The sequence below is a fragment of the Oncorhynchus masou genome, chromosome 29, assembly GCF_036934945.1.
Source record: "Oncorhynchus masou masou isolate Uvic2021 chromosome 29, UVic_Omas_1.1, whole genome shotgun sequence".
Lineage (NCBI taxonomy): Eukaryota > Metazoa > Chordata > Actinopteri > Salmoniformes > Salmonidae > Oncorhynchus > Oncorhynchus masou.
Window position 1 is genome coordinate 33558967 of NC_088240.1, and position 19073 is coordinate 33578039.

A 19073-nucleotide genomic window follows, 5' to 3' on the forward strand; every position below is an offset into this window, starting at 1 on the left:
CGTACTTTTGGGTGTCAGGGAAAATGTAAGGAGTAAAAAGTACATTATTTTGTTTAGGAATGTAGTGGAGTAAAAGTAAAAGTTGCCAAATATAAACAGTAAAGTAGATACCCCCCAAAAAACTACTTAAGTAGTACTTTAAAGTATTTTTTACTTAAGTACTTTACACCACTGTGAATTAGTAATCATAAATTACACCAAAAGTGTCGATTCAGTCACAAGCTGTTCTGACACTCAGCTCTGTAGTTAATCAGTATTACGCTCATATTTCACGTGACATGTATGGGGTATAGCTTTGTCTTCAAAATAAAGCCTGTTATGCAGACCACCCCATGTACATGCTTTGGTCCATATGCCTATCAGCATTTAAGTACCCTTTAATCTATTACTTTACGTTCCCCTTAAACTAGTGGTTAGAGCATTAGACTTGTAACCGAAAGGTTTCAAGTTCAAATCCCTGAGCTGACAAGGTACAAATCTGTCGTTCTGCGCCTAAACAGGCAGTTAACCCACTGTTCCTAGGCCGTCATTGAAAATAAGAATTTGTTCTTAACTGACTTGCCTAGTTAAATAAAGGTAAAATAAATAAAAACTTAAGAGAGCTGAGGCTTTATAAAAATCATGTTTATCGTTTACAAAAACACATAATAGCGAATAGCGAAGGAACTTTGAGTTTCCCCCATGGTTGTTTGAAAACTGGTTTTACACATTTTATTTTGCAATATAGAATCATCTGTATTGGAAAATACAGTCCATTGTACAAAATATACAGTACCTTCAAGCTTACATGGAAACACAAACCTGTTTTATTTATGAATATAGAGTCAGTGTATAACTAACAAACTGCAGAAAGCTCCTGTATGGAAGTATGCAGTTTATAGTTTACCTATTACCTACCATAAGCCACAGTCCATATTTTGTGAAAAATTCCATCACATTATGTATAATGACTTAACACTTTTCTAGGCCACTCTGTCATCACCCCAACACAGTCATAATAGTATAATGAAGACTTTATAAACGGAAGGTTCATGCCTAATCCAATGTTTTCTGTGATGATTAGTAGACAGTTTAAGAAACATCCTAGTTCATCTTGTTGAAAGCCATGTTGTCAGGTCAGAGGTCACAGAGCTTGGATGTGATGTCACAACATCCTCCTATCCTATCTGAGAAGTCACCGGTAAAACCTGAAGATTGTGGGGAATATCTTCTTATGAAGGTATTGTACCCGTTCCTCTTGTGTTCTCAATTTCTCAAATTCAAAGTAAGGGATCTGGTGGGGAACATACAGACAAAGACCAATGTCAGATAGGTCTTCATGAGAAGAGAAATACGCCTCGACAAATGTAACTCAGTCACAGAACGACACAGAAAATGACACATTACATTGATTATAGAGATGAATAGAGTACTAACACACATTCCACACACCTCACATTGTGTGTCTATTCTAGCCTGTAACCAGGAGCGGTGTTCCCCTACCTGAACCACTTCGTAGCCCATTCTGCAGAGGTGGCGTCTCTTTGTGGCCTCCTTTCCCAGAAGGTGATGGGTGTTGCTGCAGAAGCGGTCCTGAGCATCCAGGCACAAGGCAATCCTTCATAGAGGAAAACAATTAACCTGTTATCTGACTGGCCATTTTATTCAATGGGTGATAAGTCGTGAAATGCAATAAGTATCATTCTCTGTGTCCGAGGATCTGCCTGAACAAGGTGCTGTGAAGATTTGCTCATTGGAATAAATTGTTGTATTTCAATTGAATTGAATCTTTGGAAGTAAGGACTACTTATTGGGAACTTTGGAAAACAGGGTGATTGGTAGGTCAGGGAATGAGTCTGTGCAGCGCCCTGTCAGACTGATCCTCTAACAAAGTTCCAATGACTCTAACCTCCTATGAGTGTGGTCCCACTGTGAGAGAGGCAGGACAAACCCATCCTCATCCAGACAGATCTCCACGTCTATGGTGTATCCAGGCTGCGTGAAGACCCTGGTAGAGTAGTAGGTCTTTCCCTCTAGCAGCTTGTTAAGAGGCCCCTTCACCTGGTTGTACAGGTAGCTCTCTACAGGGCTCTCAAAGGAGTGGTCCATGGAGGAAAACTTCTTCACATGGAGATGGTAAGGTAATCTCGGGCCCTGTACGGAACACAGTATAATATACAGTATATACATCCGAATGAACTTAGTGTTCAATCCAACTACTTCAAAATAATATTTGTCATTCAGTGTGACAGGTGAAGGCCCATTGTAAGAGTCAGAGGGCTTTAATTTGACAGACAATTTTGCATAATTATTGTATGATTTATTTGTATATTTACAATGTTATTAGGGAGGTACTCACCCGGTAGTAGGTGCACTCTAGTGAGATAGAGAGGTTGAGTTGGGTTAGCTGGCCTAAGGCATGCTTGTTCAAGGGCTCCCCTTGTGCTAGGAAAGAATAGCAGCCTTCATCAGACACATACATAACATGACTCTGGCTATCTCAGCGGTGGACAGTGACAGAACTGTGCTGCTAGTATGATGTAACTTAAACCAAAGAGTATTTCTGACCATCATCTGGAGGAATTTAATTTGCAACTGAATGGAAAGGACACAACTGACCCCGTTACATAGACATATACACACGTGACATGAAATTGTGCACACATACATGTAGCCCGTTCACTTTTGTTCTCACTTTTTTTACACACACACACACACACACACACACACACACACACACACACACACACACACACACACACAAAAACTGACTAGCCTACCTTGCAACCTCTGTAGGAAGTAGGGGCTGAAGACTTTGGCCACAAAGTTGAGTGGAAACCTCTCCAGGTGAATACAGGAGTGGAGCACCTCAATCAGAGCCCTGGGCTCGAACTGGGAGAAGCGAGAGGACAGCACACTCTCCAGCTTCTTAAACATCTGACTGGAGCACTGGGGCAGGTAGCTCAGTCTCCCCATGGCAATGATCTGCCGGGCTATCTGGGATGTGGTATACTTCTCTGAGTTGCAAATAAAGCTCTCAGCCACAGCTTCGAATATGGGCTCTGAGCGACATCTCATCTGAAGGCAAAACTCCATCACCACGCTTGTGAGTTCGGGGTCTGCGCCTACTATTTTCACTGGTAGGTGCTTTTCCATGGCTGTTATGAAGTCTTCATCATGCTGACCGAAATGCATTAAGGCACCTAGAACATTGATGAGCTCTTCATCTTGGAACGATCTGAATACCCTAGAGGCCCGTCTGCTCAGCTTTACAATCAGTGCAATGGCCTGCCTCTGTTGTAATGCCACCAGGGAGTGGAAGATGTCACTGATGTTGATGGCTTGTAGTCTGTGTATCAATTTCTCTGTGTGTCTGTGTAGTCTTGACATGAGATCTTGGCAATGGTGTGGGTCCTCGAGTAGTGCAAGGAAGGAGTATACACGAGCGGTTTCATTTTGGGTGAGAGCATCAATGCTGATGCTCACGGAGTCGAGAACCTGCTCAACAATCTCTGACCTCTTCCCCTCCAGATTATAGGCTACTTCTCCAAGATGGCACAGGTGAATGACCCCAATGTCTGTTTTGGAGAGGTGTGTCCTCCACTCCTCTTTCAATCTAGAGACAATTGAACTTTGATAGTCCACACCAAACTCAACACATACCCCCAGTAAGGTTGCCAGACGCTCAGTTTTCTCATTGCTGGGAGCTTCTTTCAAACGTGTTAACAACTCAGGTAAAACCTCAACCTCGAAAAGGGATTTGACAGAAAGTGGCTCCACTTTTACGTGCCCTAGTTTTGTTGGTGAAGCACTGGTTCCTAATTGGGTGTCAATAAAAGGCTGTCTAGCTGTTTTGGGCAAAAGGTGTTTCTCCGGGTGAACCCTTAATTCGTAGTCTTTCTCTTCTGCAAATGGGAGGTTACTTAACTGTTGCGCCACCGCCCCCATCTCACGTGTGTTATGGAAGCAGCCTAAACTACTTTTTACACATGGTTGTGCCATTCTGGCTTTAAAAGAAACGTCCGATTTCAATATTCTTCCAGATGAATCTGAGTGACGTATTAATCCCCGACTACAAGTCATGAAATAGTTGGGAGAGTACTGACACACAGCCCTAACTGAGGAAGAAACGCTGACAACTGACTTCATGATTGAAATGATTAATCCTCCTCTGAATTACAGTGGAACCTAGAATAATAAGAACATGAAAGTGTGTTATTATGCATGCAGAAACATTATTATACTTCATTAATTGCATTGCAGTCCAGTTTGTTACAGCACCTTCTTTAGCAGTAACTTCAATGCACCAAAAACACAGCACTCTTTCACTTTTGGTAAAATGCCGAATGAAAATTCCAGTAAAAGACATTGCCTACCTTACATCATCATTAGCTTTTGAGCACCATTAATATTTTTTTCTTTAAGTGTGTAGTTTGCTTACCTCCTCGGTTCGAATAAATTGGAAGAACTGACGAGTCACGGGCACTTACGGAACTGGCATTGTGTGTTCGGTAAATACCTTGTGTAATGTCACATGTGTCAATATTTGCTGCCCTCTGCTGGCAACATGTGTCCATGAAGGCATTTCATGTCTCCAATATGGCTTATTATATAAATGCATTTCACGTCTCCAATAAGGCTTATTATTATGCCATCATATCACCTTTAATAACAAATATATTACAATATGTATCAAAGCAATAATTGTATCTGCAAAAACTGGTTAAGTAACTGCATTGTTGGTTAAGGGCTTGTAAGTAAGCATTTCTCTGTAAGGGCTACACTTGTTGTATTCTGCGCATGTGATAAATAACATTTGATTTTATCTGATTTGAGTGTTTGACAATACGCATACTGGTATTAATTCCAATACTAAGTTGTAAAAGTAAGATGTATTTTTCTACTACTGTTACTACTAGATGAACAAATGAAACTGCATTAAATAAAGGAATTTAAAACAAAGTATTCGAATGAAGGTAAATTGTCCATTTTCATTACGAGTGGTTCAAAGCACGAGCCTTGTGTCAAAAGCTTTGCTCGGTGTAAAATGTGTCAAATTCGGTGACGTCATTGCTTAATTGCGGAAGAGACTCCATCGACAAGAATCCCATAATGCAACGGACAGCAAAATTCATAAACAGGAATTCATGATGGCGGCTGACAGTGACGTGAGTACAGTACTGGTGTACAGTTTATAAAGTAAACATTGCATCATATTTAAAATGTTTAGAAAATATTGGATGTTAACGTTATTTCCTTTACAGCCGGAGTCGGAGGTCTTCGAGATCACGGATTTTACCACCGCGTCTGAGTGGGAGAGGTAGGTGGATACTGGAGATCTCTGGCTAGCTAAATTAGCTTTAGCTAATAACAACAACAACAGTAACGTTAGTTGTGAATCATCATCAGACTGGATAGAAGAATTGGATTAGAAGCTATTCATGGCTGGCCAAATATAGTTCGCCTGTTCCATATAGCTAGCATAATATGCTGAGTATATGACAGACAACGTTCTCGTCTCCTGTCTTGTGCTGTCAATCACATTGCTCAATCAGCTAGCTATGCTGGTTTGCATTGCATTCCTTCACGAATAAATATTGCAGTACAACTGCAGTTACAGTGCAGCTATTCTGCAATTACTGCGAACAAAATACAACAGTCGACTGCAGTTACTTCACTTTTACTGCAGTTTCAAAACGGCAATCTTTTTTTGTTAGTGGTTTACCCATAGGTTAGCTAACTGTCCTGTCACATCAGAATTGCAAAAGAAAGCAACTGTTCTTACAGATCAGCATAGCCCTACATACACTACATGGCCAAAGGTGTGTGGACACTTGAAATTAGTGGATTCTGTTATTTCAGCCACACCCTTTGCTGACAGGTGTATAACATTGAGCCCTACACCATGCAATCTCCAGAGACAAACATTGGCAGTAGAATGGCCCGTACTGAAGAGCTCAGGAACTTTCCATTATAGGATGCCACCTTTCCAACAAGTCAGTTCATCAAATTTCTGCCCTGCTAGAGCTGTCCTGGTCAACTGTAAGTGCTGTTATTGTGAAGTGGAAATGTCTAGGAGCAACAATTGCTCAGCCACAAAGTGGTGGGCCACACAATCTCACAGAACGGGAACGCTGAAGTGCGTAGCTCGTAAAAATTGTATATCCTCGGTTGCAACACTAAACTGCCTCTGGAAGCAACGTCAGCACAAGAACTGTTAGTTGGGAGCTTCCTGAATTGAGTTTCCATGGCCAAGCAGCCGCACACAAGCCTAAGTTCACCATCCTCAATGCCAAGCGTTGGCTGAAGTGGTGTAAAGCTCGCTACCATTGGACTCTGGAGCAGTGGAAACCCGTTCTCTGGAGTGATGAATCACACTTTTTGGCCAGGCCGCAGTTGCAAATGAGAACTTGTTCTCAACTAGCCTACCTGGTTAAATAAAGGTGAAAACACTTCACCATCTGTCGGTCCGACGGACGTATCTAGGTTTGGCGGATGCCAGGAGAATGCTACCTGCTCCAATGCGTAGTGCCAACTGTGAAGTTTGGTGGAGGGGGAATAATGGTCTGGGGCTGTTTTTCATGATTTGGGCTAGGCCCCTTAGTTCCAGTGAATGGAAACATTAATGCTACAGCATACAATGACATTCTAAATGGTTCTTTGCTTCCAACTTTGTGGCAACAGTTTGGGGAAGGCACTTTCCTGTTTCAGCATGACAATGCCCCTGTGCATAAAACGAGGTCCATACAGAAATGGTTTGTCGAGATCGGTGTGAAAGAACTTGACTGGCAGATTCCTGACCTCAACCCATTGAACACCTTTGGGATTAATTGGAACGCTGACTGTGAGCCAGGCCTAATTGCGCAAAATCAATACCTGACCACACTAATGCTCTTGTGGCTGAATGGAAGAAAGTTCCTGCAGTAATGTTCCAACATAAAGCTTGTCCTTCCTTATCAACAGTATTTCCCAGAGCCATTTATTTCGAGATTGCGTGTGTGTGTGCGTGCACGCCTGCTTGTGTGATCACTGCTCTCTGACTTCTGCTGGTATATGTTATGATCCCCATGTTGTTTGCTAGGTTTGTGTCCAGAGTAGAAGAGGTTCTGAATGACTGGAAGTTGATTGGGAACAATTCAAGCAAACCACCAGAGAAGGTAACAATAAACCCTCATTCAATCAGACCTTAATGTTATGTAAGAAGCACCACGCATTAATAAGCAGCGATCTGGTAAGCTTGTTGAATTCATTCATGGATGCCCTGATTGTCGTCTTGATCCAGGGTGAATACACCAGTGGTACCTGGGAGGAGAAGACCCAGGATATAAATTTTGCTGATTTTAAATTCTCCGTAACGCACCACTGCCTGAAGCAGGAGTCTGAGGAGGGCGAGGGGAAGGAGGAACCTGAGGAGGGTACATTGCTGCTGCGGCTTTTATTTATAATCCCTGTTATCATATCTGTCTCATAGGAATTGTCACTCAGTGTTTCCCCTAGGATTTATTTCAGCAATGGTAGCAAACTTAGTGTAGTGGGTGTGACCAATGAGGTCTCCAACCTAAAATTTTAGAGGTCCCTTTCTTGGCTGCAGATAATTTCACTTTTAAAAGTAATTATTCTATAAACTCATACCCAAATAATGATGGTGACTCGTCCTATACATGTATTTATGGCCAAATCATAAATTGGACAGAAACACTTCAAAAACCCTACCTCAAATTTGTATCTCAAACAGACCATTTAAAAAGTCTTGCTATGGTATTCCCACACCATTCTGTTAGGGTATTCCCACACCATTCCAACACATAAAACTATATGGATGAACTCCACAGTTTTGTCTGGACCTCTGCTCTGCTCTCCAGCAACAGAGAGAATCGTAGTGGATGTTAAAATATAAATGAAGATTCCCACTCTGCTCTCTCTCCAGATGCCTTCCCCACAGCCATGCAGGACCTGCTCTGTATGAACAATGACTTCCCTCCCAGGGCCCACTGCCTCGTCAGATGGTGAGTACAGTACTCCAGGTCACCTAACCTCCGACCTCTAACCTTTACCTCTTACATTTATTTTAAGATGGGAATTAAAATGACTGAAGATAGACATTCACAACTGCTATTGATATTTGTTAACACTAAATCCAGCTGATGTCTGATCTTTTTGAGAAATATATTACAGTTTGGTTTGAATGAGACTTGATGGATGGATAGATGGTAGCTGTCTGCTCTCTTTAAAGTATTCCGTCTGTGTTTGCAGGTATGGCATGCGTGAGTTTGTGGTCATCTCCCCCGGGGCCAACTGTGAGGCGGTCATCAGTGAGTCCAAGTGCAACCTGCTACTTAGCTCCATCTCCATCTCTCTGGCCAACACAGGCTGGTAGGTGACATTAACTCAGAGCAACAGTGAATGATATATTAACTAATACTCTTTGGGAACAGTATAATTGTTATAATTCACAGTTACATTAGTATGCCACAACATCACTTTATGTTCTTATGGAAAATCAAGTTAATATTGGTAACAGAATTTGCTTTGACAAAGAAAAGGGCTGATACTGCCAATGTATTCTATTCATATTCATGAATCTACGCTAAGGGAAAACGGTGTTAGTTCTTACACATTCACACATCTAGTGGCAACCTGCCCTTTGTGTGTGTTTCTGTTTGATGACACAAGCATGTTTTAAAATAGCAACACTGTGGGTGGTGAGTACAGCTCTCTATGGCATCGTATTGCGGTAGATCAGCTGGTATCCATGGCAACACCGGGCTAAATGGGAGATGGTACCATTGTAGATGCTCCGAGTGCTGTGGCTCTGCAGCTCTGCTCTGTGGTAGCAGCAAGGTCACCTGGCCTCCCACTGTGTCTCTGGGAGTTTACTGTGAGGCAGAGTGACACTAATAATGCGGTTATAAGAGAAGGAAGCATGTAGCAGACCATCAGAACATACAGTACAGTCAAACTATTCAGACCCCTTGACTTTTTCCACATTTTGTTACTTTACAGCCTTATTCTAAAATTGATTCAATTGTATTTTTTCAATCTACATACAATAACCCATAATGACAAAGCAAAAACAGGTATTTAGAAATGTTTGCTAATTTATTAAAAATAAAAAACGGAAATATCACTTACATAAGTATTCAGACCCTTTACTCAATACTTTGTTGAAGCAACTTTGGCAGCGATTACAGCCTCGAGTCTTCTTGGGTATGACGCTATAAGCTTGGCACACCTGTATTAGGGGAATTTCTCCCATTCTTTTCTGCAGATCCCCTCAAGCTCTGTCAGGTCTTTTCAGGTCTTTCCAGAGATGTTCGATCGGGTTCAAGCCTGGGCTCTGGCTGGGCCTCTCAAGGACAATCAGAGACAAGTCCCGAAGCCACTCCTGCGTTGTCTTGGCTCTATGCTTAGGGTCGTTGTCCTGTTGGAAGGTGAACCTTTGCCCCAGTCTGAGGTCCTGAGAGCTCTGGAGCAGGTTTTCATCAAGGATCTCTCTGTCTTTGCTCCGTACATCTTTGCCTCGATCCTGATGGGTCTCCCAGTAACTGAAGCTGAAAAACATCCCACAGTATGATGCTGCCACCACCATGCTTCACCAAAGGGATGGTGCCAGGTTTCTTCCAGATGTGACTCTTGGCATTCAGGCCAAAGAATTTAGTCTTGGTTTCATCACACCAGAGGATCTTGTGTCTCGTGGTCTGAGAGTCTTTAGGTGCCTTTTGGCAAACTCCAAGCGGGCTAGCACGTGCCTTTTACTGAGGAGGAGCTTCCGTCTGGCCACTCTACCATTAATGCCTGATTGGTGGAGTGCTGCGGAGAGTTATCCTTCTGGAAGATTCTCCCATCTCCACAGAGGAACTTTAGAGCTCTGTCGGAGTGACCATTGGGTTCTTGGTCACCTCCCTGACCGAGACCCTCGATTGCTCAGTTTGGCCAGCTCTATGAAGTGTCTTGATGTTTCTAAACTTCTTCCATTTAAGAATTATGTAGGCCACTGTGTTCTTGGGGACCTTCAATGCTGCAGAAATGTTTTGGTGCCCTTCCCCAGATCTGTACCATGACACAATCTAGTCTCGGCGCTCTATGGACAATTCCTTCGACCTCATGGCTTGGTTTTTGCTCAGACATTGTCAACTGTGGGACCTTATATAGACAGGTGTGTGCCTTTCCAAATCACATCCAATTTTTATTTTATTTAATCCATTTTAGAATAAGGCTGTAACGTAACAAAATGTGGAAAAAGGGGTCTGAATACTTTCCGACGGCACTGTATAGCTTCAAGTTCTTTTCTTGCACGAGCACTTGTTCTATTACTAATACATAGAGCATTTACTGCATTTTGTTTTGTGACTGGAAAAGAAAAAAAAATGAATCCATAGATATAACGAGGCTTATTTCAATTCCATACTTGTTCTAGCCACTAGGTGGTGTATGTTTTGATTGTAATTTCTCTATTGTGCACCAGGTGCTGCTGTGTAGCTGTGGTATATCAGGGATGCTGAGGTAGTTACAGGATTTCAGTGTGTGCCTGCTCTTCCACATTGATACCAGAGATGCCTTGCATGTCTCTCAAAATCAAAGTTTTTCAAACATCACGATTTGTCTGTTGTGCAGCTCCAACTGAATGCCTCGATCCCAAACGAATGGGAAAGATGAGCAACATCTAAAATGATTCGACTAGATGGTGTTTATATTTCTCATTCATTTGGTGAATGATGCGCATAGCTATGTCTTCACAACTGATGGCATAGGACATTACCTCCTCTTGACACAAGAACAGGTGTAATTAGAGTAGCAACAGGATTTCAATGTGTGGCTACCTTCCCACAAAACATCTGAATGAATTTGAAGTGACTTATCCCCATTAACGTCCTCTATCCCTGTGGATGCCATGCAGCCAGGTACCCATGTTTGTGCAGATCCAGCAGAAGTGGAGGAGGATGTACCATGGGGAGTGCCAGGGCCTGGGGGTGCGTACCGACTTTGAGATGGTCCACCTTCGCAAAGTGCCCAGCCAATACAACCATCTCTCAGGCCTACTGGACATCTTCAAGTCCAAAATAGTGAGTATGGAAGGACCAGGGCTTACTTATTGCCTTCCATGGGCTTTTATGAGTAGTGCCTTTCACATGGGTCACCCATAAATAATTGTAAGACTGTTTTCCCAGGAATGAGAGTAAGCATAGTGGACTAGGATGTACTTTCAATGGTGAATCTCCATTGAGCATGCTTGTTCAGCCATGACTAGGGTTAATCTGGGTCCGGGCACTCAGTCCCTACAATTAAATTCTATGATACAGTTGAACTCTAAAGTTTACATACACTTAGGTTGGAGTCATTAAAATTCATTTTTCAACCACTCCACCAATTTATTGTTAACAAACTATAGTTTTGGCAAGACGGTTAGGACATCTACTTTGTGCATGACACAAGTAATTATTCCAGCAATTGTTTACAGACAGATTATTTCACTAATAATTCACTGTATCACAATTCCAGTGGGCCAGAATTTTACATGCACTAAGTTGACTGTGCCATTAAACAGCTTTGAAACTTCCAGAAAATTATGTCATGGCTTTAGAAGCTTCTGATAGGCTAATTGACATCATTTGAGTCAATTGGAGGTGTACCTGTGGATGTATTTTCAAGGCCTTTCAAGGTTCATCCTTGGGAGCAATTTACAAGCGCCTGAAGGTACCAAGTTCATCTGTACAAACAATAGTATGCAAGTATAAAAACCACGCAGCCGTCATACCGCTCAGGAAGGAGACACTTTCTGTCATCTAGAGATGTACGTACTTTGGTACGAAAAGTGCAAATCAATCCCAGAACAACAGCAAAGGACCTCGTGGCGATGCTGGAGGAAACAGGTACAAACGTATCTATATCCACAGTAAAACGAGTCCTATATTGCCATAACCTGAAAGGCCGCTCAGCAAGGAAGAAGCCACTGCTCCAAAACTGCCATAAAAAAGCCAGACTACGGTCTGCAACTGCACATGGAGACAAAGATCATACTTTTTGGAGAAATGTCCTCTGGTCTGATGAAACAAAAATAGAACTGTTTGGCCAAAATTACCATCGTTATGTTTGGAGGAAAAAGGGGGACGCTTGCAAGCCAAGGAACACCATCCCAACCGTGAAGCACGGGGTTGGCAGCATCTGGGGGTGCTTTGCTGCAGGAGGGACTGGTGCATTTCCCAAAATTGATGGCATCACGAGGAAGGAAAATTATGTGGATATATTCAAGCAACATCTCAAGACATCAGTCAGGAAGTTAAAAGCTTGGTCGCAAATTGGTCTTCCAAATGGACAATTTACTTTACCTTTATTTAACTAGGCAAGTCAGTTAGGAACAAATTCTTATTTTCAATGACTGCCTAGGAACAGTATTAGTTAATATATTATAGACTGCCTTGTTCAGGGGAAGAACGACAGATTTGTACCTTGTCAACTCGGGGATTCTATCTTCCAACCTTGTGGTTACTAGTCCAACGCTCTAGGCTACGCTGCCACCCCAAATAACCCCAAGCTTACTTCCAAAGTTGTGGCAAAATGGCTTAAGGACAACAAAGTCATGGTATTGGAGTGGCCATCACAAAGCCCTGACCTCAATGTGTGGACAGAACTGAAAAAGCATGTGTAAGCAAGGAGGCCTACAAACCTGATTCAGTTACACCAGCTCTGTCTGGAGGAATCGGCCATAATTCACCCAACTTATTGTGGGAAGCTTGTGGAAGGCTACCAAATGCAATGCTACCAAATACTAATTGAATGTATGTAAACTTCTGACCCACTGGAAAGAAATAAAAGCTGAAATAGATCATTCTCTCTACTATAATTCTGACATTTCACATTCTTAAAATAATGTGGTGAACCTAACTGACCTTAGACAGGGAATTTTTACTTGGATTAAATGTACATATGATGGATGGAACAAGATAATACATCATCTTGACTCTTGCTTCTGCCCTTTTCCCCTTTTTCTTCTCTGTCTTGTGTTGTTCTCCAGGGTTGTCCCCTGACTCCTCTTCCTCCCATCAACATCGCTATCCGCTTCACGTATGTCCTGCAAGACTGGCAGCAGTACTCCTGGCCTCAGCAGCCCCCTGGTCAGTACCACCAACAACACAACCACACAGCCTACTAAACTGGAAATGTATCTGGTTATTATGACCCCTTGACTTTTCCCACATTTTGTTACGTTACAGCCTTATTTGAAAATTGATTAAATAAATATGTCCTCAGCAATCTACACACTACCCCACGATGACAAAGCAAAAACAGTTTATTTTTATTTTTTGCAAATGTATTAAAAATAAACTGATACCTTATTTACCTAAGTTTTCAGACCTTTTACTATGAGACTCGAAATTGAGCTCAGGTGCCTTGATCATTCTTGAGATGTTTTTACAACTTGATTGGAGTCCAACTGTGGTAAATTCAATTGATTGGACGTGATTTGGAAAGGCACACGCCTGTCTATATAAGGTCCCACAGTTGACCGGGCCTGTCCGAGCAAAAACCAAGCCATGAGGTTGAAGGAATTTTCCGTAGAGCTCAGAGACTGAATTGTGTCGAGGCATTGTGGATTGTGTCGATCTGGGGAAGGGCACCCAAAAATGTCTGCAGCATTGAAGGTCCCCAAGAGCACAGTGGCCTTAATCAGTCTTAAATGGAAGAAGTTTAGAACCACCAAGACTCTTCCTAGACCTGGCAGCCTGGCCAAGCTGAGCAATCGGGGGAGAAGGGTCTTAGTCAGGGAGGTGACCAGGAACCCGATGGTCACTCTGACAGAGCTGTAGAGTTCCTCTGTGGCGATGGGAGAACCTTCCAGAAGGACAACCATCTCTGTAGCACCAGTCGGGCCTTTATGGTCAAATGACCAGACGGAAGCCACTCCTCAGTAAAAGGCACATGACATCCTGCTTGGAGTTTGCCCAACGGCACCTGAAGACTCTCAGACAATGAGAGGCAAGATTCTCTGGTCTGATGAAACCAAGATGGAACTCTTTGGCCTGAATGCCAAGTGTCACGTCTGGAGTAAACCTGGCACCATCCCTACTGTGAAGCATGGTGGTGGCAGCATCATCCTGTGGGATGTTTTTCAGCGGCAGGAACTGGGAGACCAGTCAGGATTAAGGGAAAGCTGAACGGAGCGAAGTCCAGAGAGATCCTTGATGAAAACCTGCTCAGGACCTCAGACTGGGGCGATGTTTCACCTTCCAACAGGACAATGACCCTAAGCACACAGCCAAGACAACGCAGGAGTGACTTTGGGACAAGTCTCTGAATGTCCTTGAGTGGCCCAGCCAGAGCCCGGACTTGAACCCGAACAAACATCTCTGGAGAGACCTGAAAATAAATGTGCAGCAACGCTCCCCATCCAACCTGACAGAGCTTGAGGGGATCTGCAGAAAAGAATGGGAGACAATCCCCAAATACAGGTGTGCCAAGCTTGAAGCGTCATACCCAAGAGGACTCGAGGCTGTAATCGCTGCCAAAGGTGCTTCAACAAAGTACTGAGTAAAGGGTCTGAATACTTATATACTTTTTTAAATGTGATATTTCAGTTTATAATAAATTAGCAAAAATGTTTTAAATGTTTTTGCTATTATGGGTAATTGTGTGTAGATTGATGAGGGGGAGAAAAACAACGGAATTTAGAATACGGCTTTAACCTAACAAAATGTGGAAAAAAGTCAAGGGGTCGGCATACTTTCCGGAAGGCACCGTGTATTCCAGAGTCGATATGGGTTCGAATTCAGCCCACTGCCCTTCTAACTTGCACAGTCACACTCCTCCTACCTTACCTGGCTGATCTTATAAAACCACATCCTATCCGTTCAGTAAAACCACAAAATATGAAACGGGAAGGAGCTACAGTGTCTTCAAAGTATTCACACCCCTTGACTTTTTCTAAATGTTGTTGTGTTACAAGGTGAGATTAAAAAGGATTTAATTGTATTTTTTTTGTTGATGATATACATAAGACACTCAGTCTCACACCTGGATGGTACAATATCTGCACATTATTCTTTAAGAAATTCTTCAAGGTTTGTCAAGGTGGTTGTTGACCTTTGCTAGACAGCCATTTTCAAGTCTTGCCATAGAGTTTCAAGACAATTTAAGTCAAAACTGTAACTAGGTTACGAAGGGGAACATTCAATGTCATCTTGGTAAGCAATTCCAGTGTGTATGTGGCCTTGTGCTTTAGGTTATTGTCCTGCTAAAGGGTGACTTTGTCACCCAGTGTCTGTTAGAAAGCAGGCTGAACCAGGTCTTCCTCTAGGATTTTGCCTGTACTTAGCTCTATTCCGTTTATTTTTACCCCCCCAAAAAACCTTGCTGATTACGAGCATACCTATAATATGATGCAGCCACCACCATGATTGATAATATGAAGAGTGGAACTCTGTGATCTGTTGTTGGATTTTCCTCAAACATAGCATTTTCTATTCAGGACATAAAGTTAGTTTCTTAGCCAAATGTTTTATTTAGACCCTTATTGCAAACAGGTTGCATGTTTTGGAATATGTTTTGTCTGTACAGGCTTCCTTATTTTCACTGTGTCCTTTAGGTTAGTATTGTGGAGTAACTACAATGTTGTTGATCCATCCTCAGGTTTCTCCTATCATAGCCATTAAACTCTGACTGTTTTAAAGCCACCATTGGCCTCATGTTGAAATCGCTGAGCGGTTTCCTTCCTCTCTGGCAACTGAGTTAGGGAGGACGCCTGTGTCTTTTTGAGTGAGTGGGTGTATTGATACACCACCCAAAGTGTAATGAATAACTTCACCATGCTCAAAGGGATATTCAAAGTCAGCTTTTTATTTATTTATACCCATCTACCAATAGGTTCTCTTCTTTGCGAGGCATTGGAAAACCTCCCTGGTCTTTGTGGTTGAATCTGTTGGAAATCACTGCCCGACTGAAGAACCTTACAGATGATAATTGTATGTGTGGGGTACAGAGATGAGTTAGTCATTCAAAAATCATATTCAACCCTATTATTGAACACAGTGAGTCCATGCAACTTATGTGAATTATTATATTTTTACTCCTGAGCTTGGTGCTAGGCCTATGTAGGTTAGCCCATAGTGTATTGGAACCGGTCTTTCAACGCCTCCACACGCATTGCTAACTTTTTTAGGAAACCGATATAATCCACTCGATCTCTATGCTCCAAATTTTATAGTGGATGATTCTTCCCACGGTCATGTTAAGTGCTGCTCTCCGGGGTACATTTTAGTGCTGCAAAGAGATGCTCAACTCTTTGAGTGGTGCAGGGAAGGCGATAAAAGGTAAGAGCTCGGAGAGATTTTTAAACGGCTTACAAACAGTCACTATTTCTGCTCCTCTTGAATGGGGCTGGTGAGCTATAGTTTGAGAGACCAGAGTATATTTGGACCTTTTTAGTTTTTATGAGATGAATTTGCCTGCCTTCAAGGCATTGAAGATGATAAAGCGTAAAAAGTGTTTACAGTTTGGGTTCTTCTTGCTTCTTCTAAGTGGAAGTATTGTGTGCTGAATCAAAGTCATGTTTGAACAATGAAGGTAAGTGTTGTTTTTGTTTTGCTGCCTCCAGACTTCGACGCTCTCCTCGGAGGTGAGGTGGGAGGGGTGGAGTTCGGAAAGCTACCATTTGGAGCGTGTGAGGATCCAATCAGGTAGGATCGATGGTACTGTAGCCATGACGATAAAACAATTCATGCTTAATTTAGCAATTTACATCATTGGTCATGTGTATTATTTGTGTCTTTTTAATAAGAGCCTTTAATTAATTGTTTTATGTAATTAATTAGTCTCATAATGTGAAGTTGATTATGCGAAACAAACATATCTGTATTTAATTGTTGTTTAGTGAGCTTCACCTAGCGACCACCTGGCCCCACCTGACAGAAGGCATCGTGGTGGATAACGATGTGTACTCGTATGTATCCACCACCACCACCCTCCCTCTCTCTTCTGCCCTGCTGGTTGACACACACACTGAAAAAACATCTCAACAACCTGAGCTATGATCTATCAGCAACATTGTTTGTCCCCCCACAGAATGCCAGGTATTTAGACAGGGAAGATGGAGGTGTCGTCTTCAATAAATAGAATCAGTAGCCAGCTTAAACTCATCAAGTAAGTGAGCATTGAGAAAGAGAGGGAACCTCCAGGTAGGTGATGCCAACAATGAATGAAGTTCCCTTTGAAACATTGGGAAAGGTTGTTGCCCATAATAATTTCCTGTGTGCCAGACAGTGTAGGTGTTGAGGATGGATCTGGAGGAGTTGTGTGGGAGTTGATATAACAAGTACTTCAGCCCGAGCTTCACCACTCGCTTGTTCAACTGCATTAAAGCTGAATGACTTTACGCTTTTCAGTTTAGTGATAAAGTGGTGCTCAGTGAGCCAGCGCATCTTATTAACAGTGTTTGTGTTTTTCTTCGAGGCCCTTCATCCTAAATGTTCATGACATTCACTGTATAAAGACATCGAGACTAATCTCAGCCCTCTGAAGAGAATCGAAGACCGAGATTAGCCCAGCCTAAGATGGTCCTCCTCCAAATATGTTTTGGGTTTTATTTTGTTTGTAGTATTTATTGTTGAATCCCCTTAGTGCCCTGGGATAGAAATGTTTTATACATGGTGTTTTGGCGTTTAAAAAAAAAAAGATATGAGTTGAAATGTAAATTCTACCTTCCCTGACTGAATGGGTAATATACCTGGGTAAGAACCCCCTTTTTCCCTCAGAACTGCCTCAATTTGTCAGGGCATGGACTCTTAGGTGTCAAGTGTTCCACGGGGATTCTGGCCCATGTTGACTCCAATGAGTCCCACATTTGTATCTAGATGGCTGGATGTCCTTTGGGTGGAGGACCAGTCTTGATACACACAGTAAACTGTTGTGTGTGTGGAAAAACCCAGCAGCGTTGCAGTTCTTGACACAAACCGGTGAGCCTGGCATGTACTCCCATACCCCGTTCAAGGACACTTAAATAGTTATTTTGCCCATTCACCCTCTGAATGGCACACATACACAATCCATGTCCCGAGGCTTAAAAATCCTTTAACCTGTTTCCTCCCCTTCATCTACACTGATTTGAAGTGGATTTATCAAGTGACATCATAGCTTTCACCTGGTCACTCTGTGTCATGGAAAGAGCAGGTGTTCTTAATGTTTTGTAAACTCAGTGTAGATTATATGGCAAGTGATGTTTATTGGTCCTTATTTCAAGGATCTCAAATTAACCAAAAGGTCAATAGATGATTATCATGTTATTACTCTTCCACTATATAATCCCTATACTAACACCAGGACGTTCCAGGCTGTAAAATAAACCACACTAACAAGGAACCTTTCCTCCTTTCAGAGCACCATGTTTTAATAGCCATTGTTCAGTCCTAACCTTGACTATAATGGTAAATCTGAACCACTGAAACGTTCCAGGGCCAGTTTACCTTCCTCTGCTGTTTTGTCTGACTGTGTTCTCTGTGTGACCTTACAGTGATCTGGACCCGCTCCAGGCCCCTCATTGGTCAGTCCGAGTCAGGAAAGCAGACAGCCCCACCTGTTTGCTCGGTAAGACCTTCACAAAAAGACTTACTGACCTTAAAGAAACATTATAAAATCCTATGGATACCCATGTAGAGCAGTGTGCATTTCCGTTGTCCTTCAGCTACCAGATATGTGTATAGTGGGGGTTTTGGGAACTACATGCAAAAGACGTCTTTTGTAAGATTTGTTGGACAATAAAGTAGCGTTTGGTCGATGGTGACTAAATCATGTGACAGATGATGGTTTAGCCTATTTGATCTTGACTGGCACCTCCCATTAAAAAGACTGAGTGTCACAGGGCAGCACACAGGTGACATTCAGAGTAATTTGCCTATTCCTATTTGTTATGGCCTATTTTATATCGGACACTGATTTAACTGATTTATCTTGTGTCGAGCTGTTTAAAAAAAGTGTCCTATATTCCTTTCTCTCTCCATTCGATAGGCTATGAATATGATTGGCTTGTCTCCGATCAAGCAATGGACGTAACAGAGTTCCTTCTAAAAGTTATTTGAATAGTCTAAAAACTTAAGGTAGCCAGAGTA

The 19073-nt window shown here is 42.3% G+C and overlaps 2 protein-coding genes across 2 annotated transcripts in view; one reads left to right on the forward strand and one right to left on the reverse strand.

Moving 5' to 3' along the window:
• Positions 1–603: 603 nt before the first annotated feature.
• On the reverse strand, positions 604–4503 carry LOC135519377 (FAST kinase domain-containing protein 3, mitochondrial-like). The gene is made up of 6 exons (XM_064944570.1): positions 4421–4503; positions 2760–4167; positions 2339–2424; positions 1889–2133; positions 1483–1597; positions 604–1273 (listed from the first exon to the last, which is right to left on the reverse strand). Exons 2-6 carry the CDS (start codon positions 4126–4128, stop codon positions 1175–1177), a joined length of 1914 nt encoding a protein of 637 aa, XP_064800642.1. The 5' UTR covers positions 4129–4167; positions 4421–4503; the 3' UTR covers positions 604–1174.
• A 586-nt stretch (positions 4504–5089) lies between these two features.
• Positions 5090–19073, forward strand: part of LOC135519379 (rab3 GTPase-activating protein catalytic subunit-like) — a 47510-nt gene continuing 33526 nt past the window's right edge. Inside the window, exons 1-11 of the mRNA XM_064944571.1 lie at positions 5090–5147; positions 5244–5299; positions 7061–7136; positions 7262–7394; positions 7907–7985; positions 8233–8352; positions 10877–11042; positions 12992–13091; positions 16568–16649; positions 16844–16912; positions 18479–18552. Of these exons, the coding sequence (XP_064800643.1) occupies positions 5127–5147; positions 5244–5299; positions 7061–7136; positions 7262–7394; positions 7907–7985; positions 8233–8352; positions 10877–11042; positions 12992–13091; positions 16568–16649; positions 16844–16912; positions 18479–18552 (976 nt within the window). The 5' untranslated portion in view covers positions 5090–5126. The remainder of the gene's footprint in view (positions 5148–5243; positions 5300–7060; positions 7137–7261; positions 7395–7906; positions 7986–8232; positions 8353–10876; positions 11043–12991; positions 13092–16567; positions 16650–16843; positions 16913–18478; positions 18553–19073) is intronic.

Coding starts and splice junctions, on each gene's coding strand:
- LOC135519377 (XM_064944570.1), bottom strand. CDS start 4,128: ATGAAGTCAGTTGTCAGCGTTTCTTCCTCAGTTAGGGCTGTGTGTCAG. Junction 2,425..2,759: donor CTTCCTACAGAGGTTGCAAG/GTAGGCTAGTCA, acceptor ATTCTTTCCTAG/CACAAGGGGAGCCCTTGAAC. Junction 1,274..1,482: donor TGGGCTACGAAGTGGTTCAG/GTAGGGGAACAC, acceptor GTTCCCCACCAG/ATCCCTTACTTTGAATTTGA.